At 43.7% G+C, this 25,155-nt stretch overlaps 1 protein-coding gene across 3 annotated transcripts in view; it reads left to right on the top strand.

Annotated features, from left to right (window-relative positions):
• Positions 1-25,155, top strand: part of LOC147115128 (uncharacterized) — a 65,320-nt gene that overhangs the window by 12,947 nt on the left and 27,218 nt on the right. For all 3 annotated transcript variants that reach the window (XM_085993424.1, XM_085993422.1, XM_085993423.1), the window contains 3 exons: positions 7,967-8,081; positions 18,373-18,517; positions 20,108-20,212. In XM_085993424.1, coding sequence (XP_085849550.1) covers positions 7,976-8,081; positions 18,373-18,517; positions 20,108-20,212 — 356 coding nt within the window. In that variant the 5' untranslated portion in view covers positions 7,967-7,975. The remainder of the gene's footprint in view (positions 1-7,966; positions 8,082-18,372; positions 18,518-20,107; positions 20,213-25,155) is intronic.

The following is a 25,155-nucleotide window of genomic DNA, read 5'->3' as shown; positions in this document are numbered from 1 at the left end:
CCCTCTCCTTCTCTCCTTCCCCCTCTCTCTCTCCTTCCCCCTCTCTCTCTCTCCTTCCCCCTCTCTCTCTCTCCTTCCCCCTCTCTCTCCTTCCCCCTCTCTCTCTCTCCTTCCCCCCCTCTCTCTCCTTCCCCCTCTCTCTCTCTCCTTCCCCCTCTCTCTCTCCTTCCCTCTCTCTCTCTTTCTCCTTCCCCTTCTCTCTCTCTCTCTCCTTCCCCCTCTCTCTCATGCCATGAGTGCGGGACCGGGAAAACAGATACACTGAGTGGGAGCTCAGCTGAGGTGAGTTGGGCTGGGCCTGAGGCGCTAGGCCGCGCACGGGGGCTCCGGGTCACCGCGGCCGGGCTCTGAGTCCAACCCCTTCCCCAGGGTGTCTTCCTCTCTTCTCTAGCTCCTCCCCTACCTCTCTCCTTCCCTCTCTCTCTCTCTGTCTCTCTCTCCTTCCCTCTCTCTCTGGCTCTCTTTCCTTCCCTCTCTCTCTCTCTCTCTCCTTCCCCCTCTCTCTGTCTCTCCTTCCCCCTCTCTCTCTCTCTCCTTCCCCCTCTCTCTCAGCAGTGGTCAAATCACAATTCCTCCAGGCTTTGGCAGTCAAGTCAGAACAGTTGATGAGTTGATCTCAAAGGTGTATCCAGACCTCCTCAATCACTTCAAAGATCCCAAGTGGCTGTGTGAACGGTCAATACTTGCACCCAAGAATGATACTGTCAACAACATAAACATGCTGCTTTTTCAAAAACTCCCTGGCCAAGAGCTCTGCTTGCTACCTCCAAAGTGAAATAGAAGGAAAACTGTAAAACCTGGAGTATATGGCTACTGGCGATCTCCATTAACAAAGAACAAAGTTAAAGAACCACCTCCTGGGTGATTAGGAAGAGTTCTTCAAACCCAACAGTTTCATAAACAGTTTTATAAACATGGCAGAGGTTTCTTCATTTCCCTCGGCAACGCCGGGTACTCCAGCTAGTATTTAATGTATTGGCCTCTACTGCCTTCTGTGGCAGAGAATTTCACAGGCTCACCACTCTCTGGGTGAAGAAATTCCTCCTCATTTCTGTCCTAAATGGCCTACCCCTTATCCTTAGACTGCGACCCCTGGTTCTGGACTCCCCGACCATCGGGAACATCCTTCCTGCATCTAGTCTGTCCAGTCCTGTCAGAATTTTATACGTTTCAATGAGATCCCCTCTCATTCTTCTAAACTCCAGCGAGTACAAGCCCAATCGACCCAATCTCTCCTCATACGTCATTCCTGCCATCCCAGGTATCAGCCTGGTGAATCTTTGCTGAACTCCTTCCATGGCAAGAACATCCTTCCTCAGATAAGGCGAACAAAACTGCACACAATACTCAAGATGTGGTCTCACCAAGGCCCTGTATAATTGCAGCAAGACATACTTGTTCCTGTACTCAAACCCTCTCGCTACGAAGGCCAACATGCCATTTGCCTTCTTAACCGCCTGCTGCACCTGCATGCTTAACTTCAGCGACTGGTGCACAAGGACACCCAGGTCTCGTTGCACTTCCCCTTCTCCCAATCTATTGCCATTCAGATAATAATCTGCCTTCCTGTTTTTGCCACCAAAGTGGATAACCTCACATTTATCCACGTTATATTGCATCTGCCATGCTTTTGCCCAATCACCCAAACTGTCCAAAACATCCTGGAGTTTCTCGGCATCCTCCTCACAGCACACACGCCGACCCAGCTTTGTGTTGTCTGCAAATTTGGAGATATTACATCTAGTTCCTTTGTCTAGATCATTAGTATATATTGTGAATAGCTGGGGTCCAAGGACTGATCCCTGCGGTACCCCACTAGTCACTGCCTGCCACTCAGAAAAAGACTCGTTTATTCCAACACTTTGCTTTCTGTCTGCCAACCAGTTCTCTATCCAAGTCAATACCTTGCCCCCAATCCCATGTGCCTTAACTTTACACGTTAATCTCTTATGCGGGACCTTATCGAAAGCCTTCTGAAAGTCCAAATACACCACATCCACTGGTTCTCCCTTATCGATTTTACCAGTTACATCCTCAAAAAATTCCAGTAGATTAGTCAGGCACAATTTACCTTTAGTAAATCCATGTTGACTTTGTCTGATCCTGTCACTGTTTTCCAAGTGCTCTGCTATTACATCTTTTATAATGGACTCTAGCATTTCCCCACTACCGATGTCAGGCTTACCGGTCTGTAATTCCCCGTTTTCTCTGTACCACCTTTTTTGAATAGTGGGATAACATTAGCTACCCTCCAACCCGTGGGTACTGTTCCAGATTCCATCGAATGCTGGAAGATGATCAGCAAAGCATCAACTATTTCTAGGGCCACTTCCTTAAGTACCCTAAGATGTAGATTATCATGCCCTGGGGATTTATCGGCCTTCAATCCCATCAATTTCCCTAACACAATTTCCCTACAAATACTGATTTCTTTCAGTTCCTCCCTTTCATCAGACCCTATGTTCCCCGACATCTCTGGGAGGTTATTTCTGTCCTCCTTTGTGAAGACAGAACCAAAATATGTATTTAATTGGTCTGCCATTTCTTTGTTCCCCATTATAAATTCCCCTGATTCTGACTGCAAGGGACCTACGCTTGACTTCACCAATCTTTTTCTCTTCACATAGCTTTTACTGTCAGTTTTTATGTTCCCTGAAAGCTTACTCTCATATTCTATTTTCCCTTTCTTAATTAATCCCTTTATCCTCCTTTGTTGAATCCTAAACTGCTCCCAATCCTCAGGTTTACTGCTTTTTCTGGCCAATTTATATGTCCTCCCCTTGGATCTTATGCTATCCCTAATTTCCCTTATTAGCTACGGTTGAGTCACCTTTTTTGTTTTATTTTTATGCCAAACTGGGATGAACAAATTCTGTAGTTCATCCATGTGGTCTTTGAATGTTTGCCATTGCCTATCCACCATCAACCCTTTGAGTGACATTCCCCAATCAATCCTACCCAACTCACGCCTCAGACCATCGTAGTTTCCTTTATTTAAATTTAGGACCCTCGTCTCTGAGTCGACTACTTCATTCTCCATCTTAATGAAGAATTCGATCATATTATGATCGCTCCTATCCAAGGGGCCTCGTACAATAAGATTGCTAATTAATCCTTTCTCGTTACTTAATACCCAGTCTAAGATGGCCTGATCTCTGGTTGGTTGCTCGACATATTGGTCCAGGAAACCATCCCTTAAACACTCCAGGAATTCCTCCTTCACAGTATTGTTACTAATTTGGTTAGCCCAATCTATATGTAGATTAAAGTCACTCATGATGACTGCTGTGCCCTTATTGCACGCTTCTCTAATTTCCCTTTTAATGCCATCTCCAACCTCTGCTTTACTGTTTGGAGGTCTATATACCACTCCCACTAACGTTTTCTGCCCCTTGGTATTTCTCAGTTCTACCCATACAGATTCCACATCATCAGAGCTAATATCCTTCCTTACAATTGTGTTAATCCCTTCTTTAACCAGCAATGCTACCCCACCTCCCTTTCCTTTTTGCCTATCATTCCTGAATGGAATGGCTTGGACATTAAAGGGATGCTGGTGTGGGATGGTGTTAACCTGGCACATCATGTGGCAGCCAGGGTTTACAGTGTCAACTGCAGAAAATCTGGCCATGGTGATGCCATCGCTGGCCTCCCGGGCAGCAATGTTGTCAGGGGCTGATACCCTGTGTCGAGTGCAGCATCAGGTGATGGTGGCGAAGGTTGGTGATGTTGTTGGTGTGCCTGCTGATGTTGATGTTGGAGCTGATTGTGGAAGGATTGGGAGGACCAAGGTCTGATTGTTTCATTGGCTCCGGTGTTGCTGGAATAGATGGCAGCTGTAGGTGAGATGACAGAAGCGATCTGTCACTGGTGAGAGAGGTTCTCCCAGTGAGGTGGCACTGGACATACAGTTGGATCTAAAAACTTGTAAGCTAAAGAAATCTCTATGTATTAAAAATGCAGTAAGCAACATTTTCTGCGCTCTGAAACTCACCATCTGCAACATGGCATTCTTGACACCACTTCTGCAGCTGACAGCTTTTCACAAACATCAGAGCGCACTCAAAACACACCAGGTTGAGCTGGCATGTACCCCATGTGGGGCAGACGTAAAATTAGAAGTAAGCCTCAAAATACTCTTAAATTGGCTCTTAGCAGGCCATTTAAGTATGTGAATTGTATCCGCCGCCGCTTGGTTTCGGGTCAGTTCTCCGCTGACAGACCCGACACCTGGGAGACTTGCGTGGAGGCGGGTTGACAGAGGGTTTCCTATCCACTGTCAATCTTTGCGACTTTGACAGCGGACCCGCCCCCAAACCCGCCCCCTCAGCGCGATTAAATTCGCGGCCTGCGTGTCTCAGTGAGGTTTCTTAAATCTGATTGGGTGAAGAGACACACTGTTGCTTGTCCTGCTCACAGACTCCACAGATCCCCTGTAGAGGGCGCCGTGCTGAAAAGGACCTCTAAATACCATAAGTTGCCGCTCAAAAGCCCGCGAAGTCTGTGAGCAGCTATAAGAGTAGTGAACGGCGAGTGCCGTTCCTTCGCCGCTGACTGCAAAATCCGAAGCCATTAAGTTTACGACATTGCTAACACATAAAAATGTCCTGCTTACAGTGATGGAGGGAGTGATAGTTTGCTGGAATAACTAACTGCATGAGAGTTAGCACTGGAATAGATATTTATTTCAATAATGTCACGTTAGTTAGACTTGTTCCTGCACATTTTGGTTTGAAAAAATGTTGCCTACAAAGTTGCTGAAAGTGCGAGCTGATAAGGGTGCGGCGAGGGCGACAGGGCATCTGGGACCTTGGTGAACAACGGGACATTGGGCCCAATTTTCCAATCGGAGGCTTCCTGCGTGCGGATGCCTCAGATCGGGAAAATTCTACGCACTTACCTGCTGGCTCCGTAGGTCCCGAGACTTCCGATCCTGGGTCTCTCCTGGTCTGCGCAGGCCGAGGCCCAGGTATCCCGGGGCGCAGGCGGTTCGCAAGCACCCCTGGGATAATGTGGGCCATGGGGAACCAATCAAAGAAGAGAATCCCCCTGCACAGATTTGACAGGTCTCTATGCATAGATCTGTCAAAAGTATGAATGGGGATCACTTAAAAAAAGTTAAACATTAAATAATTTTTTTTTTAAATCACATATTTAAAATTAGTTAACATTACATTAAATTAAATATTTTAAACGGAAATTAAATTTTTTGAAAAAAATAATTAAAATTTTTTACAGGGCTAAAACTTACCTTTTTTAAAAGTATATTTTACATTATAAATGAGTGGGAATTTTTTTTTTAAAGCCTTATGGCTGCTTTTACCAGGCGTAAGATTTTTAAAGGTTTTCAGTGGGCGGAAGTTGTGCAAAAAAGTGGAAGTCCCTGCCCGCGGAGGCCTTCTCCAGGGCAGGCGGATGATCTGTCTTGACAGATCGGAAGTGCTGGGTTTTCGTGTATGTATGAAACTGGCACTTACGAGGCCCCTACACACCTCATACGCACCCGCGAGAGTCGGAATATCCAACTCAAAGTGTATCTCCACAACCAGTGAGATTTAAGGTGAGAAAGTAACACAGACGGGACTGAGAAGGAGGATGAATTAGAGTGGGTGAATTCAATGACAAATCCGGTACAGAAAGAGAAATAAAGGGAGGGAAAGAAAGATTGGATTGAGAGAGAAAAAAAGAGACAGAAAGCAAAGTAAGAAAATGTACAAATTTTTATATTTTTAACTCTCCTAAAATAATTCACAACCTGAAGGAATGAGACTTTACACTTATAATTGTTCACTTTCTGGACAAGGGAGGTTAATTGGTAGTCATTAATAATTATCATGTTGTTAAAAGGGTACTTACACTGTTAATTATTAGATTAAATTTTATGTAGCGAGTTTACTGGGCAATTAATGTGAAAATGCAGCAACTTCATGAAAATCACTGTGAGGTTAATCACGAGATGCTGTTTTTGTGAAGCCAACGACGCAAATCGGTTGTCAACTTGTGGCGATTCGCAATTCTTGGGTATCTCTTCCTCGCTACAAGTTACTGCCAATAGATTGCCTGCCTACTCATTTTTTTCCTCAACAATTTTCTGCAATTTCCCCGTGAAAACATTGACTCCTAGCTGTGTAAGGTTCCATGAGTGCCAGTTTCCCTCGAGTATTCATTATCCATGTGTAAGCTTTGACGGTGAGTATCACCCACAGGGAGCTCAATTTTGTCTTCACCCAATGTTCACTCACATGCGATTCCAACAGGAGCCACTGGATGGTGCTCAGGTGTAGGAACCGTGACTGATTTTCTCCTCCCTCACCCAACAGTGCTGAGAGCAATCCGAGCTTCTCTACCTCTGACCTGGGTACGATCAGCTAACAGCAGACTGGTGCTAGAGCTTGGGATATTGCTGGTCTGTATAGCTCAGTTACTCACCGGATAAACTCACTGCTATCCACTCACTTAAACAGGGGTGATGCAAAAAGGGAAGTTGAGAAAATTCTTTATTAGCTCCTACAATGGTTAATTACAAAACATATTGTGGTACTGAGCTATCAAGACCAGATAGGATGTTGCACATTAATAACGGCTCACGTCATTCACACACTGTTATTGTTTCAGCAAAATCTGGCCCAATGTTCCCAGCAAGGAAGCCATGATCCCAGAGATCGTGGGTTGGAGATAGATTTACAGCATTGCTGCTAGGAAATCTGACCCACAGTCCAGAGTTTACCTTTAATTTCCACACAAAATATCTGGGTGGCAATTCCCTATTCATTTCGATCATAGGAGTTTCCTTCCCTTTTCTTCCCTCCCTGACGATGATGGTGTCAAGGGATAGTTTCACACGATGCCAGCAGATGACTGTTACTTCATGTGTGAGTTCAAACATTGCATGCTGGTAGGCTATTCAACCAAGAGAGTGCCGCAGTCAAAACTGGTCCTGTTCTTGCCTGACATCTACAGATACATTCACTTTCCACCACTGTCACTGGATAACAATCAAAAGTGGGACTAAGACTGATATTTTTCTTTCCCTTCACTAGCCTGGGACACAGATCAATTTTAGTACCTCACCACTGACCCAGCTAAGATCAACTGATGCAGCAACATCCTATCTGGTCTTGATAGCTCAGTACCACAATACATTTTGAAATTAACCATTGTAGGAGTTAATAAAGAATTTTCTCAACTTCCCTTTTTGCATCACCCCTGCTTAAGTGAGTGGATAGCAGTGAGTTTATCCGGTGAGTAACTGAGCTATACAGACCAGCAATATCCCAAGCTCTAGCACCAGTCTGCTGTTAGCTCAGAGGTAGAGAAGCTCGGATTACTCTCAGCACTGTTGGGTGAGGGAGGAGAAAATCAGTCACGGTTCCTACACCTGAGCACCATCCAGCGGCTCCTGTTGGAATCGCATGTGAGTGAACATTTGGTGGAGACCAAATTGAGCTCCCTGTGGGTGATACTCACCGTCAAAGCTTACACATGGATAATGAATACTCGAGCGAAACTGGCACTCGTGGAACCTTACACAGCTAGGAGTCAATGCTTTCACGGGGAAATTGCACAAAATTGTTGAGGAAAAAAATGAGTAGGCAGACAATCTATTGGCAGAAAGGATAGATAATCACTGTAGGCTCCCAATTCTTCTCGGATGGTGACTCTCCATCCTATGTTCCCTCCCTGTGGTACAGTGCCAGGGCTCTGCACAGTGCTTGCCCACACAATAGCATGGCAAAAATCAGGAACTGAATGTGCAGGGAATTATAACATGAACTATCACTATATAATATACTGGGTTGGAGCCTCAGCATACTGCACTATTGTAATCTATGCCTTAAAATGATTTTGTATTAGCCCTTTATAAGATCACGTAAAGAAGTCAGAAGAACAGGGTACAAGAATAACTACAGAAGTTTTATTTTGTACATTTCTGTCTGGTTCACATTTAATGAAAATGTTTAATTAGGTTTCTGCAATGGCCAAAATGAACCGATGGAAGATTTGTCTTCTGGTCCTTGCCTTGGTTGTCTACATCATCACTTTGGTTATGAACGCTCTTGCAGGGAGAGGAACCGAATCAGGTAAGAAAAACCCCAAACTGGCATGGTTCTAGTTTTTGAAACTAGAGAACAGCTGAGCACATGATCCAAATGGATCTGAGGTCACTTAAACCACTTTGATTAGTAGAATTAAAGCATATTGTTTATTTCATAATCCAGCATATGGCAAAAAGAACACTGAACCCTATTCTGAAAACACTAGATATGTTTTAAATCTGGAATTTTACAGATTACCCTTTTCTCCTTTTACATGTATAAAAGTAGATTGTGAAATACTTTGATGTCAGGAAATGGTTCAGAGCAAGTTGCAATGTTGATGGGGTAGCTCCATTTTTTTTCATTCTTCTGCTGGTTCTGAAGTCTGTGACACTGTGCCATACCACACACAACTGTAAATCATTGGTATATCATAGCCTCACTAAAAATAGCTCCCTCTCTTTTCTCTATTCTACTCTTCTCTTCCTAATTAGTTTCCCTGTAATTAGTCTGTGGGGGTGGCAAATCGCAAGCCTGGTGGGGGATCTGAGGCCTGGGTGGGGGGGAGGGGGGGGTGGATCAGAGGCCTGGAGGGAGGGAGCGATCGGACCCTGGATCCAGGAGGTAAGTGTAAAGCCACTTGCTTTGGCTGGCGGGTTTCATGAGATCTGCAAAACCCGACCAGCTGAAGTTAAATACAAAATGGAGGTTAAAGTAAAGGCTTCCAGCCTCATTATAATATTTAAATAGACATCCCGCCTCCTGGGAGTGGGTTGGCTGCCCCCCCTCCCCAGCCCCCGGTCCCGCCTCCATTAAAACCGGAAGTGGGCGGGGTTCAAGTCGGGATTCAGATTTTTAACACTTTAACTTCCCGCACAACCCCAACCCACCTATTTTTTTAGGTTAACATCCTTCCCACTGTGTCTCTCCCACTTCCCTCTCCCACCTGAGGCTGAATTTGTTTAATGAAAGAAGTGGAGGAGCTGTTACCTCAAAGATTTTATGGTCGTTCTTCTATTCCCGGTGACAACCCGGTAAAATATTGGGGAGCTGTGTATGGCTTGACTGGTTTATCCAAACAGTGTACATTAATGGATTTACTAAATAACTACAGGTTGTCACACTGGAAAACAATAACTAAAGGAGTGATAATGTCAAATTCAAATGCGAGAAACAGCAAGAGGAAAAGGTCAACTAGCTGGTTTATCTTAAATTTAAAAAATGTTTTTATGAAGTGGCACAACGGGATTACTACGCTGCTCAAACTTTGTTCACTCTAGTACAGTCATCTGACTCTCTTAATATAATTGGCAATAACTTTTTTCATAACATCACAATGCTCCACATAAGTTATGGGAACAATGAGTAGGAGACGAGGCCCTATTTGCTTTAATATAGCCAGATTGGGATCATTTTTTTAAAACACTAAAATCATAAGTAAATTCCAATATCTTTCCTTTTCAACACCTATAATGGCATAATATGTGTGAATCCTTGGTTTTTGAAAATGTTTTCCACAAATTTAGCCATCTCAACGGAAATAAATGGGTCCTCTTCACTCATTCGAATGGTTTTAATGTTCTATCTTTTCTGGCATGGCACATGTGTATCTGATCATTATGATTCCATCAGTATCCCCTTCAAAGAAACCCAACCTCAACACCTCTATCCTCACTAACTATTCCCGTATCTCCAATATCCCTTTCATCTCCAAAGCCCTGAACATGCTGTCACCTCCCAGATTTGTGTCCATCTCCGCTGCAAATCTCCAATTAAACCCCTCCAACATGGCTTCAAAGAAACCCAACCTCAACACCTCTATCCTCACTAACTATTCTCGTATCTCCAATATCCCTTTCATCTCCAAAGCCCTGAACGTGCTGTCACCTCCCAGATTTGTGTCCATCTCCGCTGCAAATCTCTAATTAAACCCCTCCAACATGGCTTCTGCCTCTCCCACGGAACCAACTCTGACCATGCTGCATTATCCCTCCTTGACCTCTTTGCAGCCTTCAACACAGTCAATCACACCTTCATCCTCCAACAGCCCTGATTGTCCAACTTTGTGGGACTGCCTCTTCTTGGTCCACTCCTATCCAATTTTAGCCCAAACATCTCTAGAAATGACTTCTCCTTCCACCTGGCATTGTCACCTCCAGACTCCGTCAAGGATTCTTCCTTGGCCTTTTCAACCTTATCTACATGCTTGGCAACATCACTGTGATATCCGAGTGGTAAGGTCAGAAACTGAGAGAAGCGAGATATTAGGAACCAAACCCAACTGTTTAATTACCCGGTGTAGCAGAGAAACATCTCTTACAGGCTGCAAGCAAAACACACAATTCTAACTGCACGATGGCAAGATGGAGGATTCACCTCTGAGTCATACCCATAATGCAATGCCACATTACCGTATAAACTGGTGTACCAGGACATTGAATACATGACCCATTACCTTAAATACTGGTGAATGTGAATCCTTAATATTTGTCTCCATCTGGTGGATAACTTAAACATTACATCCCAGATTACTATATCCCTCAACCCTTAAGTTGAACATTAATTTCTTAACAACATTCTTAAAAAGTCCCATAAGGAAACTCCTTTAACGATAGTCCATACTGAATGAATCTAGCAGGTCGTTATCAATCTCTCTGGCGGCTTGTGAGTCCTTGGTGAACGTCTTACAGTCAAGTCCCTGCTTGGTTGTGGTAGAGCCACCTGCTGCTCCTGAGCAGTACTCAGAGTATCTGACTCTGCTATGATGGTTTCCTCTTGACTAAGGGGTCCAGGTGGAACTGTCTCTGTTCGTGGTGGTGGTACCACCGATGCATTTGGATAACTGGGGGCCAACTTGTCCTCCGACATCTCCTCTGGAACTTCCATTTCGATTTCCCCTGGTCTGGACAGTATCTGATCTACATGTCTGCGTACTACCTGACCAGTTCCCACCATGACCGTATATGATACTGGACCGGTCATTGAGTCTATGATGCCAGGAATCCATTTTGGACCATAACTGAAATTCCTGGTAAGGACCGCATCTCCTTCTGCAAAACTGCGGCTCTTTGTCCTTCTGTCATGGTTCTCCTTTTGTTTGATTTGTCGGTTTTCCACCTTCCTTTTTAGATCTGGGTGAACCAGGTCAAGAGTGGAGCGTAGTCGACATCCTAACAACAGCTCAGCAGGAGAGAGTCCTGTGGTAGATTGAGGTGTTAATCTGTAGCTGAACAGAACTCGTGACACCTTGGCTGCCAAACTCCCTTCCGCACTTTTTTTCATCATCTCCTTAAATGTTTGTACGGCTCTCTCCGCAAGTCCATTTGAAGACGGATGATATGGAGCTGAGGTCATGTGCACTATGCCATTGTTTCTCATGAATTCTTTTGTTTCTGTACTCACAAAACACGTGGCATTGTCACTACGATCTCCGGTAGCCCTTGATTACTAAAACTCAGACGCAGGCAGTCTATAGTAACAGTAGATGAAGCAGAATTTACAGGATAAACATCCATTCATTTGGAATGGGCATCAATGATTATGAGGAACATCTTTCCCATGAATGGACCTGCATAATCTACATGTAATCTTCTCCATGGTTTATCCGGCCACTCCCAGGGGTGGAGAGGAGCCGCTGCTGGTGCCTTCCTGTGTACTTGACAAGTGCTGCATGTCTTGACTAGATTTTCTATCTCCTCATCTAGCTTTGGCCGCCACAAGTAACTCCTTGCCAAGGCTTTCATACGCGAAACTCCAGGATGACACTGATGTAGTTGCCCTAGGATAGACTGACGTGCTGGCTGTGGAATAATCACTCGTGCTCCCCACAACACGCAACCATCCTGTACACTCAGCTCTGTCTTCCTGACACTGTAAGGTGTGAAATCAGTCCCTTCCGGATGCTGTGGCCAACCCCTCATCACATATTCTCAGACTCTAGACAGTACTGGATCTTTACCGGTCCACGTCCTTACTTGTTCTGCGGTCACAATTGCCGTGTCCGTGTCCTCCAACATCAAAACTCTGTCCTCTGGAGCTGCACGGATAGGTGTACCTGACAGTGGAAGACGGCTCAAGGCATCTGCGTTCCCATGGTACTTGCCCGCCTATAAACGATGACATACTCATATGCCCTCAACGTCACTGCCCACCTCTGGATCCGGGGTGACACCATCTGTGGTACTGCTTTCATTTAATTAAAAAGAGATAGAAGAGGTTTATGATCGGTGCATATGGTGAATTTCCTGCCATATATGTACTTGTGAAACCTCTGTAACCCAAACATTACTGCTAACCCCTCTTTATCTAACTGGGAATAGTTTTTTTCCGCTGGTGTCAGAGTTCGAGACATAAACCCTATTGGTCTTTCTGTTCCATCTTCCAAGCTGTGTGAAAGAACCACCCCCACCCCATAAGGTGAAGCATCACAAGAGAGAATGATGTCTTTCTCTGCATTGTAGTGAACCAGCACATCCGAGGACAGCATCAGTTTCTTGGACTGTTCAAATGAAACCCTATGTTCCTCTTCCCACTGCCACTGTGTCTCCTTGCGCAGAAGTTTGTGAAGAGGTGCTAACACTGTTGCCAAGTTTGGTAAAAATCTGATATAATAGTTTAGCAGTCCCAGGTAATCTTTTAACTCAGTCACATTGGTAGGAGCTGGGGCCTCCTGCAGTGCTAGTACCTTCTCCTTGATTGGATGGAGCCCGGTGGCATCCATTCTGTGTCCCAGGAACACGGCCTCATTCCCCAGGAAAGTGCACTTACTCCTCTTGAGCCGTAACCCAGCCTTATCCAATCTTTGTAGTACCTCTCTGAGTGCTCAGATGCTCCTGGTTGGTTCTTCCCGTCACCAGAATGTCATCCAGATAGATTGAAACATGTGGGATCCCTTGCAGTTCTCGATAGTCCTCTGGAAAATAGCTGGACTAGATGAGACACCGAATGGTAAGCGGTTATAGGTAAACAAACCCTTGTGTGTATTTATGGTTACATACTTCTTGGATTCCTCATCTAGTGTAATCTGCAAGTATGCATGACTCATATCCAGCTTCGTGAATTTCTTCCCTCCAGCCAGGTTCGCAAAGAGATCCTCTGTTTTAGGAATAGGATACTGTTCTAGTTTAGACACCCTATTTACTGTCAATTTATAATCTCCACAGTGTCTTACCGAATTGTCCGGTTTTAAAACAGGTACAATGGGAGCTGCCCATTCTGAACATTTCACGGGTTCCAGTATGTTCTCTCTCAAAAGACGGTCAAGCTCAGCCTCTACCTTCGGTTTCATGGCATACGGCAGAGGTCGTTGTTTAAAAAACCTTGGCAGTGCCTCCTTGTCTACATAAATCTTAGCTGGGGGGGCCATTAAATGTGCCAAGTTCTTCCTTGAACACGTTCTCATGTTCAATCAACACTTCTTGCAAAGACAACTGTTTGCCTCCCTCTATTTGATTTATTGCTCCCCAATCTAATTTAAGTTCTTGTATCCAGCCCCGACCTAACAAGTTTGGCCCGGAACCCGATACTACAACTATAGGTAGCTGTTCCATGGTGTCCCTGTGTTGCACAGTTACAGTAGCTGTACCCAATGTCACCACTCGTTCACCAGTATATGTTTTAAGCTGCATAGAGCAAGACTTTAACTCTGGAACTTTTGCACGGTTCCACAATTTTGAGTACTCCTCCCTGTTCATTATGTTTACGCCGCATCCTGTATCCACTTCAAAGTTGACCTTAGAGTCATTTACTGTCAGTTGCAAAGTGATAGGATCCACTTTTGGAATGTTCTCTAGCATACTATGCATTATGAACATGTCGTCTTCTTTCTCAGCTTCTCCGCTGATGTGATGTGCTCCCTGTTTTTTCACTTCTTTTCCTAGGTTTTGCTTTCCTCCCCCTTTTTGTTTGTTTTTGCCCTGCATGCACGTTTTATATGTCCTTTTTTCCCACACTTGTGGCACTTTTCCTCCAGAAACCTGCATTCCCTTGCCAGGTGATCACCAGTGCATCTATAACATGCCTTTACATGCTCACGTTGTGGTTTCTGATGCATATTTAACTTGTGCACAACAACCTGACCTGCAACTTGCTTTGTAATTGCCCAGTCGGAACCTTGTATTTCTTTTACATCTCGGTTCACTGTCTCTATGGCTTGAGCAAGTTCCAACGCTTTTTCATATGTAAGCCCAGCCTCGGACAATAATCTCCGCTGCATTCGATCATCCATTATCCCGCAAACTAGCCTATCTCTCAGCGTGTCATTCAGGTTGTTCCCGTAATTGCAATCGTGTGCCAATTTTCTCAACACCGCTACATAATCCAATACAGTCTCTCCCGGTTTTCTGTTCCGTGAATTAAAGTTGAAACGCTGTACAATCTCACTCGGTCTGGGATTGAAATGGTCCTTCAGCAAGGCCACTAAGTTAGCAAATGATCGGTCCCCAGGCTTTTCAGGACTGCATAAGTTTCTCATTAAACTATACGTCTGACTTCCCATGGAAGTGTGCAAAATAGCTCTGCTTTTTCCGACATCATCTATATCATTTGCTTCAAAGAAATGCATCAGCAACTCGCAGTATTCATCCCAGGTCTACGTCTGAACATCAAAAGCAGAGATCTTCCCTACCGTAGCAGCCATGATGCTCTATTCAGTGCTCTTTTTTTGTTTCTTCTTCAAGATGTGATCTGTTTATCCTCGTCGCCAATATGTGATATCCGAGTGGTAAGGTCAGAAACTGAGAGAAGCGAGATATTAGGAACCAAACCCAACTGTTAAATTACCCGGTGTAGCAGAGAAACATCTCTTACAGGCTGCAAGTAAAACACACAATTCTAACTGCACGATGGCAAGATGGAGGATTCACCTCTGAGTCATACCCATAATGCAATGCCACATTACCATATAAACTGGTGTACCAGGACATTGAATACATGACCCATTACCTTAAATACTGGTGAATGTGAATCCTTAATATTTGGCTCCATCTGGTGGATAACTTAAACATTACATCCCAGATTACTATAATCACCCATGGACATGGGGTCAGCTTTTACATGTATATCGATGACACTCCACTCTACCTCTACACCACCCCTCTTGACAATCTCTGCAGTCAGATTGCTTCTCCGAAATCCAGTCTTGGGTGAACCTTAACTTCCTCCAGCTCAACATTGGGAAGACTAAAGTTATCACTGCCACAAATTCTGCTCTTTCACCACCGACTTCATCCCCTTCCCTGGTCTGCATGATCTTGTTTGCAACCTTTGACGTCCTGTTCAATCCCGAGCTTCTACCTCTGTAATTTTGCTCGCCTCCTTCCCTAACTCAACCCATCTGTCACTGAAATCCTCATCCATACCTTTGTCAGCATTAAACTCGATTATTCCAATGCTCCTCTTGCTGGTCCCCATTTTCCATTAAATCCAAGCTTCTCCAAAACTCTGCTGTTCATATCTTGTCCTGCACCAAGTCCTAGTCGCTTATCACCACCATCCTCGCTCAGTCCCAGTCCCCGAGCATCTCAAATTTAAAATACTCATCATCATTGTTTATAAATTCCTCCATGGTCATACCCCTCCCTATTTCCATAATCTCCTCCAGCTCTACAATACCCTCCAAACTCTCCATTCCAGCCTTTTGTGCATTCCCCTTCTCTTTTCCCTACCACTGGCAGCTTGCCTTCCGTCGCCTAAGTCCCACTCTCTGGAATTCCTTCTCTAAACTCCTCTACCTCCCCATGTCCATCTCTTTCCTTAAAAACCAGTTCTTTGACCAAGCTATTGGTTACCCTTCCTAATCTCTCCTTTTTAAGGCTCAGCATCCATTTTTTTCATGCATCAGTGAAACACGTTGGGCTGTTTTTTCTACATTAAAGGTGCTATTTAAATGTTGTATAAATGCAAGTTGCTGTTGGTGATGATCATGTCACCACAATAAGTCCGAGGTATCTGTGTTTTATATTGGGGTACCTGCTAACTTTTGGTCAAGGGCTATGATCTCGAGCAGTGACTTGCCCAATAGCCACTCTCATAAACCCTCAGTGAGTCTGAAGTGCGCCCATCAACATTGGGTAAATCTAAGTGTGATGTTTTCATTCTGTAAGGGGTGGTGTGTGTGGTCAGCTTTGCCTCTGACTCCCTGAGCAGTTCGAATCGCTCCCACTCCCTTGGTTCTAGACTTTGGAATTATTTGGGGGATGTAATAAAATTGCAACAGACAACTGAATTGGTGAAAAAACCTTGGAATTTTATTGAGACAGGAAAATATACGCAACACAATATTTTTATCACTCTAAAAGGGGGGAACACTTCGGAATATGTGAGGGAGAATGACAATAGACAAAATACTTCACCCCTCCCAATCCCACTATACTAACTAGGTTGGATTCCAGAGGACCAGGGAAATGCTCACCAAACGATTTTCTTGACAGTTGTAGAGGTTCGCGATTTTGGGGTTCTCTTTAGGTGTGGCGGTTGGGGCCTACTGTACCCCGGACGTGGTGGAAGACTTCACCTGCGTTGGGTTTTCAGTCTTCGCGTGTCCGCTGATGGGGTCGGGTGCGTATTTGGATCTATCGGGTAAGTACCCAATTTCCTTTGGTTAGGTATAGGGTTTAGAGTCTTTTGCATTAAATCTTACCCAGGGGTAAGTCAGGATAGCTTGTAGAATGGAAACAAACTTGCGAATCTTTGGTTTCTTCCAGGTTGGTTTCTTGTTGGTCGTGGTGGCTCAATATTACCTAGCTGTTGGTAATATCATTGGTTGTTTGTTTCTTGGGGCCCTTGGTTGCCGTGATTCCTTTCTGTTCTCCTTCTGTTGTCCTTCCGTCGATTGATTGTCCCGAGGCAGATGTCTTTCGAATGAGCTGTGCCTCTTTCTGTGTCTGTCCGAACTGTACTGCTTTCTGTGTAAAAGCAGACCTCAATTATACTGTTTTGAGGCTTTGCTTATCTGCCCGCCAAATCTTCTCTGGCTCATTGTTAATTTTGGCGGGCTCGTTAACTTTAATAGTTTAAAATTCTTTATCGAGTTTCGGGCTGGTCCCATCTATCTTTTAATTGATTTTTAACTAGTTTCGGGATTGCTTCGAAATTGGTTTAAGTGTGTGAAGTGGTTTTAGATGTTTCTCTGAGTGGTTTAAACTGTTGTTCAATTGTCTTCTCCTGCTGGGGTCAGGGTCCCTTTTGTTGATTAGTGGCATGTACTGTATTATTCATATTTTTGATGGCTCTGTATCTTTGGTGGGAACTGTCCTTTCGTAGGCCTATTGTCTTTATGTAGAATGACTGAGATGGTTCAGAACATTCCCAGACAATCTGGCCTGTGCCAAATACTCAAACTGTTTGTTTTACAGTGCCCATCCCAACTCCTTTTGTCGCAGCCTTCCACAGGCCTGGACATGCCCTTTTAAAATGAACAAAATCCTGGGGTTTTAACTTTAAGCCCCTTTTGGCCCAATATTCTTTTACATTCCAAAAATCTCTTCTCTTCTTGGTTTGGGGGAATCTGTAGAATTTTGTGAACCTTACAATTCACAAGTCAGGTGCACACCTGATGCCAGTGTAGATAAACACAGCATTATTTATATTTTCACAGCATTATTTATATTTTCACATCATTTCTCCCTGATCCTCTTTTAAATTCGCTCTCCATTGTATCTTTTTATAGGCCTTTTTAGTTTATCTTTTCTTACCGTCATTTTTCTTTTTTCGTTCTCATTTCCCTGTTTTCTCTCTCTACTGTAAATTTTCCCTCACTGTGCAAAAGTTACCTTTTATGTTTTATCTCTCTTTGTGGCGTTTTACCTTCTTGTTTGCCTTCACAGTTTACTTGACTGTGTTTGAAAGTGGCCCTAATACAGTCATCTTGCTTGAAAGAAAGTGTAAGCAAAAGAATGCTATGAAATTACAAGCGTACATGCACCAATGAAATCTGCAGAGCTTGTAGGTATAGTAGAGATTGTTCACTAGGCTTTGGATTCTGGGAAAGCACCAACTCCATCACATTTTTGGGTGTCTCTTGCTCTCCAATCAGATCTCTGTCTGAGATCCTCCCAAATGCGTGAGAAGGCATTCTGGCTCTGAAAAGACCCAAGTCTACAGTGTGTATTAACTTTCTGAATCTCCATCTTAATTCTAATTAATTGAATCTGGTGTTATAGGTTAAAAAGCCCTGGGGCATTTATGGGCATTATTCTGCACCAGGCAGCTCCAGCACTAGTAACCACTGCATTTTGTTTCAGTTTAGAATTTAAATGTCAGTGTATTGCCTCAGATTACAAGATTGTGCTAATACAGACTTTCAGCCGTACAATACTAATATTTGTCAATTTACTAGGTCTTTTTCTTCAGTCGGTTGGAAATATATCAAATAAATACAGCACTGAATTCACCCCTGCTGGATGGACCTTCTCTATTTGGGGAGTCATTTACGCATGGCAAGCTGCGTGGCTTGTCTACACATGCAGTGGATTATGCAGAAGGTAACGTTTTAAAAAGGACCAGAAAGGTCCCAAAAGCATAACACCGTTTAAGATCAGGAGCTCACCATATTGTGGGAACTAAGCACAAGCCCAAATTCTACCTCTTTGCTGTGTACCATGCAATGTGTTCTATACCACAGAGGTGTGCATGAAATAAGTTTTTGAAAAGATGAGAGAAAATAGCAAAAGTAACCCAGTAAATTCTTTGGGTACATAGAATAACAGGATGTGCCTTCAAAAGTAAGAAACCAGAAGCTGAAATGGAGTTTTAAAGGAACTTGTAGAATGACACTGCGCCGCATGGGATTGATTTAAGGGCTACAGATTATTTCAAAAAGGTAGCTGATAGATTTCTACTTCAGAAATGTTGAGGATGGAGGTTTACGTACATAGGATTATACATAAATAGGATATACGGCACAGAAACAGGCCATTTGGTACAACCAGTCCATGCCAACGTTTATGCTCCACTCGAGCCTCCTCCCCTCTTTCCTCATCTAACTCTATCAGTGTAACCCTCTTTTTTTATTTGTTTATGGGATGTGGGTGTCACTGGCAAGGCCAGCATTTATTGCCCATCCCTAATTGCCCTTGAGAAGGTGGTGGTGAACCACCTTCTTGAACCGCTGCAGTCCGTGTGGTGAAGATACTCCCACAATGCTGTTAGGGAGAGAGTTCCAGGATTTTGACCCAGCGACAATGAAGGATTTATTCCCTTCTCCCTCATATGCTTATCTAGCCTCCCCTTAAATGCATCTATACTATTCGCTTCAACCACTCCCTGTGGTAGTGAGCTCCACATTCTCACCACTTTTTGGGTAAAGAAGTTTCTTCTGAATTCCCGATTGGATTTCTTGGTGACTATCTTATATTGATTGTCTCTAGTTATGCTCTTCCCCACAAGTGGAAACATTCTCTCTGTATCCACTCTGTCAAAACCTTTCATAATTTTACAGACCTCTATTAGGTCACCCCTCAGCCTTCTTTTATCAAGAGAAAAGAGACCCAGCTTGTTCATCCTTCCCTGATAGGTGTATCCTTGCATTTCTGGTATCATCCTTGTAAATCTTCTCTGCACCCTCTCCAGTGCCTCTATATCCTTTTTATAATATGGCGACCAGAACTGCATGCAGTACTCTTAAATGTGGTCTAACCAAGGTTCGATACAGGTTTAGCATAACTTCCCTACTTTTCAATTCTATCCCTCTAGAAATAAACCCTAGTGCTTGGTTTGCTTTTTTTTATGACCTTGCTAACCTATGACGCAACTTTCAGTGATTTGTGTACATTAGCGAGGTACATCAGCTTAATTATGGATAGTTTTTCTATACCATTAATTCACTGAGTGGATTGGGGTTATTAGGTCAATTGGATTCTTTCATAGATTCTTGGGCAGTGAAGTTCTAGTAATTGTTTATTCTCAATAAACCTTTGCCTGCATAGCAATAATGATTGATGTGATAAGGCGCTATATAAATGCAACTTATTTCTTTATGTGTATATATATATATACACAAGTTTTCCCTGTACTACAAACTAAAGCACCATTGTTATTAATATCCTATTACTTTTTGGTATTTGTTCACACAGAAATGCCCTTACATGGATGCCTTCTGTACTACCCTGTCCACTTTACACAGTTTGGATTGGAAACAACCTTTTAAACATAGGTTGGGTTTTCCTTTGGGATAGAGAGTAAGTAACAGAAAGCTACTTCAACAGAATCCAATAAGGTTATCTTGATCGTTCTTGCAGGAAATGCTGTTGCTTGGCATATAGCATAGTATGTTAATCATCTACCAAAATGCTAGAAATTGTATGGTTCCTTTCTTCATCAATTTTAACAGGGATAGGTGCTCTCATGAAATAGTACTTGCACTTTTAATGGGGCAGTTTGTAATGCAAAAACTTGCTGTCACTCAAAAGACTTCCATTTGAGAATTGGAGAATAGAACCACAGCCTAGTTAGCTTAAAAATAGTGTTGGAGTCATACCATGGTCCCAGCAGTGGAAGCATGCACAATGCCATTTCTCTCAAGTTACGCATGCAATAAGTCTAATAGCAAAATGAAGTGAGCTACTGACTGTCCTGTAATGCAACAGGGAGTTTTTCCTTTGTGCTTTGAAGAGGGTTAGCTCCAGGTTTGAGTGCTCCCTGCAAAAGCTGCTCCCTGCCTTCTGCTCCCCTTCTACCCTCACTGGGGAAAGGGGGACATGCACCCTGTGGAAAGTTCAGTTTAATCATATGTGACCTACCCACTAGTTATGGTAACCAGAGCAATGGGCAAGACCAAGATTGGGCCGAAGGTTATTAATTTCTCTCTTTACCCCGCCCCTGCACACCACCAAAAAAAAAGTGCCTCCAATTTTTTGTAATAAAATACAGGTTAACCTCTCCAATCATCTCTCCTACCACCACATCATGATCGCAGATTTCACTGCCAGTGAACGATCTGGCCAACAAGCTAATATAGAGTAGTAAGACCAATGCTAATAATATTGTAGCAGATTGAAAACTCAATGGCCTAGAAATTTGTCTCTAGCGGAGGCGCAAAACGGGCGCTATTGGATCGGGCGCCCATTATACGCAGCGCCCGATATACGCAGCGCCCGATATACGCAGTGCCCGTTATAGGCAGTGCCCGTTATAGGCAGTGCCCGTTATAGGCAGCGCCCGATATACGCTGCGCCCGTTATAGGCAGTGCCCGTTATAGGCAGCGCCCGATATACGCTGCGCCCGTTATAGGCAGTGCCCGTTATAGGCAGCGCCCGATATACGCTGCGCCCGTTATAGGCAGTGCCCGTTATAGGCAGCGCCCGATATACGCTGCGCCCGTTATAGGCAGTGCCCGTTATAGGCAGTGCCCGTTATAGGCAGCGCCCGTTATAGGCAGCGCCCGATATACACTGCACCCGATATACGCAGCGCCTGATATTCCGTTCACTGAGTATCAGGCACTGCGTATAACGGATGGCTGATCTGCTTCCGCCCGCTTTAAGCCACTGCCCGAGACAAATTTCTAGGCCAATGGGTTAAGCTTCGAGAGTGCTAGATCAACACAACTGTGAAATCTAGCATTCTCTGCCCCAAAATGCTGTGAATGCTAGGACAATTGGGGATTTCAAGATGGAGATCAATAGATTTTTGTTGGGCAAAGATATTGGGCTAAAGCCGGTGAATGGAGTTGAGGTGCAGATCAGCCATGATCTAACTGAATGACCAATGTATCCTTCCTGAGGTGTGGTGCCCAGAACTGAATGCAATATTTCAGATGGTGTCAGACCAAAGATCTGTCTGCAGATTTCCTTTTCCATTTTCTTCCCTCTACTGTCCAACCACACTACTGTAACAATCCTTTTCAATTCGTTGATCTCTAGGCATATTGACTCTGTGTGAACCTCTTTTTTTACATCAGTCCTCTCTACAGCCTTCACCATTATAGCCACTCCTCCTCCTTTCTTGCTATTGTGTTCCTCCTACAAATAGTGGCGTGTTAACGATGCACTCCGTTATTAATGTGTAAATCGGCCAGCAAGTTCGAGATTGAGAGCTACGTCGTGATTTGTGAATCTCCAGACCTTGCTGGTCAATTTAACGCTCTGCGCACAATCAGCATCTCACCCTTAGCCTCCCCATTATTTTTAAGAGTCTCTGGATTTGCACATTAATTGTCCATTAAACTTGCCGCAGAAAGTTACTGATCATAATTAAGAGCATAATTACCCTTTTAAGGACATGATAATTGTTAATGCAATGCCCTCAACCTCTCTGGCCCAGAGTGGTTCCTGCATATAGTCAATTGTTATCGATTTTAAAAATGTCAAATTTTAAAATTATTTTTTTCTTTTCCTTTCTGTCTCTTTTTCTCTCTCTCTTAATCCAATCTTTCTTTCCCGCTCTCCATTTCTCTTTCTGTACCCGATTTGACTCTAATTCAATCTTCTTCTCTGTTGTTCCTCTGTTTGTTTCTTTCTCAATCCTTAAATCTCACTGGTTAAGGAGATACACTGTTGGTCCCACCGTTCTCTAAGGTCCCCTTGGCCCTCGCCCCAGTGCAGTTAGAAGAGGAGAAGGGGGCAGAGGGCAGCTTTTTCCTTCAAAGCACAAAGGAAAAAGTCCCTTTTGCATTACAGGACAGTAAGTAGCTTGCTTCATTTTGCTATCAGGCCTTTTGCACGCGTAACTTGAGAGAAGTGGCGTTGTGTATGCTTCCATTAGTGGGACCATGATATGACTCCATTAGCTCACACTTCCAGCAAGTTACGCTGCAAAAAAAATTAAAAGCTGAAGGGTACAAGAAAATGTCTTAACTAGCCGGGGCAAACCCTGAGATACTTCACTCCAGCAAGATGCTGCCCAATTTTTGCAGTCAAGTTTCTGTCAGTGACTTTATACCTACAGCTTCCTGTGACATTATCGGTTTGAATTCCCCACTTTTTTCCCCAAATTCTGAGCAATGCAGTACATGCACCTTTGTTCATAATTTACACTACTCTGTTTGTCTTGGGTTTTTTTTGTCCAAGTTAACCCTCATTCCTTTACCTGCTTATATCTGGTCAGTTAAAGTTTCCTCCTCTACTCCCTTTATTACTTCTGCATGCTTTCCCTTTTGCTACATTTGTATCCTTACCTCATCTATTTCTACCCACAACTTGCTCTTTCTGAGTATTTTAGTTTCCCCTATATCCTTCCTTCCCAGTTTAAATTACTTTCCACTTCTTTATTTACCCTTCTTGTCAATTTGTTAGTTCTTTTCCTGTTCAGGTGTGGCCTATTCTTGTAGAATATTTCCCATCTTCCCCAACAACAGTGACAATGCCCCATCGAACAGAAACCTTCTTCCTGATTCCATCTCATTAGTCACATGTTGAGCTCACTAATATTCCTTTTGTTCCCTATTTGAGCACATGGCTGGGGCAGTAATCCAGATAGTACTACCTTTGAAGTTCTGCTCCTAATCCTACTTCCTAAACTCCTTTTTCATGACTTCAGGCATTTCCTTTCCTAGCATCCAAGACCCTCATTCTGGACTGCAAACAATAGTGTCCACCCCTCTGTCAAGTCTCCTATTACTACTGCATTCCTGACTGAATTGCTAATTTTCCCCCTCCACCCCCCTTTGAGCCATCATGTTTCCAAATTCCAACTCTAGTCAAATTCCCATTATGGAAGTACTGTTATCAGCTTACTCCATGGTGTAGTCTTACTACTAATGCACCTCTTTCTATACTCCTACCAAATTAGGCCACAAACCAGTTTCAATTACTCAATCAACCCAGCAGCACAGCAGATTAATTAATACTTATCCAGTGACTAATGATCACCACCAAATTACCACCTTACTGCAATTGCACAAATTAAAACTTCTACCCAGTGACCCCTGCTGAAAAATGTGGACATCAGCATTAGTGCCCTCTGCACTAACATAGCTTGCTAGTACTGACTGCCTAGGCTCATTCATGAACAATGGCCACTTAGTATCATACAGCACAGAAGGAGGCCATTTGGTCCATCATGCCTGTGCTGGCTCTTTGAAAGATCTATCTAATCAGTCCCACTCCCCCTGTTCTTTCTCCATAGCCCTGCAAATCTTTCTTTTTCAAATATTTATCCAATTCCCTTTTGAAAGTTATTATTGAATTTGCTTCCACCACCTTTTCAGGCAGCGCATTCCAGATCATCATAACTCACTGAGTAAAAACATTCTCCTCATCTTCCCCCGGTTCTTTTGCCAGTTATCTTACATCGGTGTCTTCTGGTTACCGACCCTCCTGCCAGTGGAAACAGTTTCTCCCTCTGTAAAAACAACAGAAAATGCTGGAAAAACTCAGCAGGCCAGGCAACATCCGTGGAGAGAAAATAGAGTCAACGTTTCGGGTAAAACCTTTGTCAAGACTGAAGAAGCACAGGAAATGAAATAGATTAAAAGGGCAGTATGGGGGCTGGGAGAGAACAAAAGAGAAGTGAAGAGACATTAAGAGGCCCCATATTGGCCTTTTAATCTATTTCATTTCCTGTGCTTCTTCAGTCTTGACAAAGGGTTTACCCGAAACGTTGACTCTATTTTCTCTCCACGGATGTTGCCTGGCCTGCTGAGTTTTTCCAGCATTTTCTGTTGTTATTTCGGATTTCCAGCAACTGCAGTATTTTGCTATCGTTCTCCCTCTGTACTCTATCAAAACCCCTCAAAAATTTTGAACACCTCTATAAAATCTCTCCTTAATCTTCTCTGCTCTAAAGAGAACAATCCCAGCTTCTCCACATAACTGAAGTTCCTCATCCTTGCTAACAGTCCAGTAAATCTCTTCTGCACCTTCTCCAAGGCCTTGGCATCCTTCCTAATGTGTGGTGCCGAGATTTGGACCCAGTACTCCAGCTGAGGCCTAACGTTGGCTGAAGTAGCAGGTAAACCAAGCTTGTGGAACTATACAATAGGACCGGGCAGCGTCTTCAGAAAATAAGATACTAATATGAATACCTGAGAGTGCAATATGTTGCATGGACAGGATCTGGTTTTAAAAAAACAAAATTCTCCATTGTGACCTTCATTTGTCCTTTGGTTGCCTTTTACACAACCACTTCTTGCCCTTACCTCAATCAAATATTCGATTGGTTTGGTTGAAATTGAATTCTAAG

The sequence above is a fragment of the Somniosus microcephalus genome, chromosome 7, assembly GCF_052327205.1.
Source record: "Somniosus microcephalus isolate GS21.2 chromosome 7, FLI_Smic_1.0, whole genome shotgun sequence".
Classification (NCBI taxonomy): Eukaryota; Metazoa; Chordata; class Chondrichthyes; order Squaliformes; family Somniosidae; genus Somniosus; species Somniosus microcephalus.
Note: the sequence above shows the minus strand (reverse complement) of the source record. Positions and strands in the feature narration are given on the sequence as shown.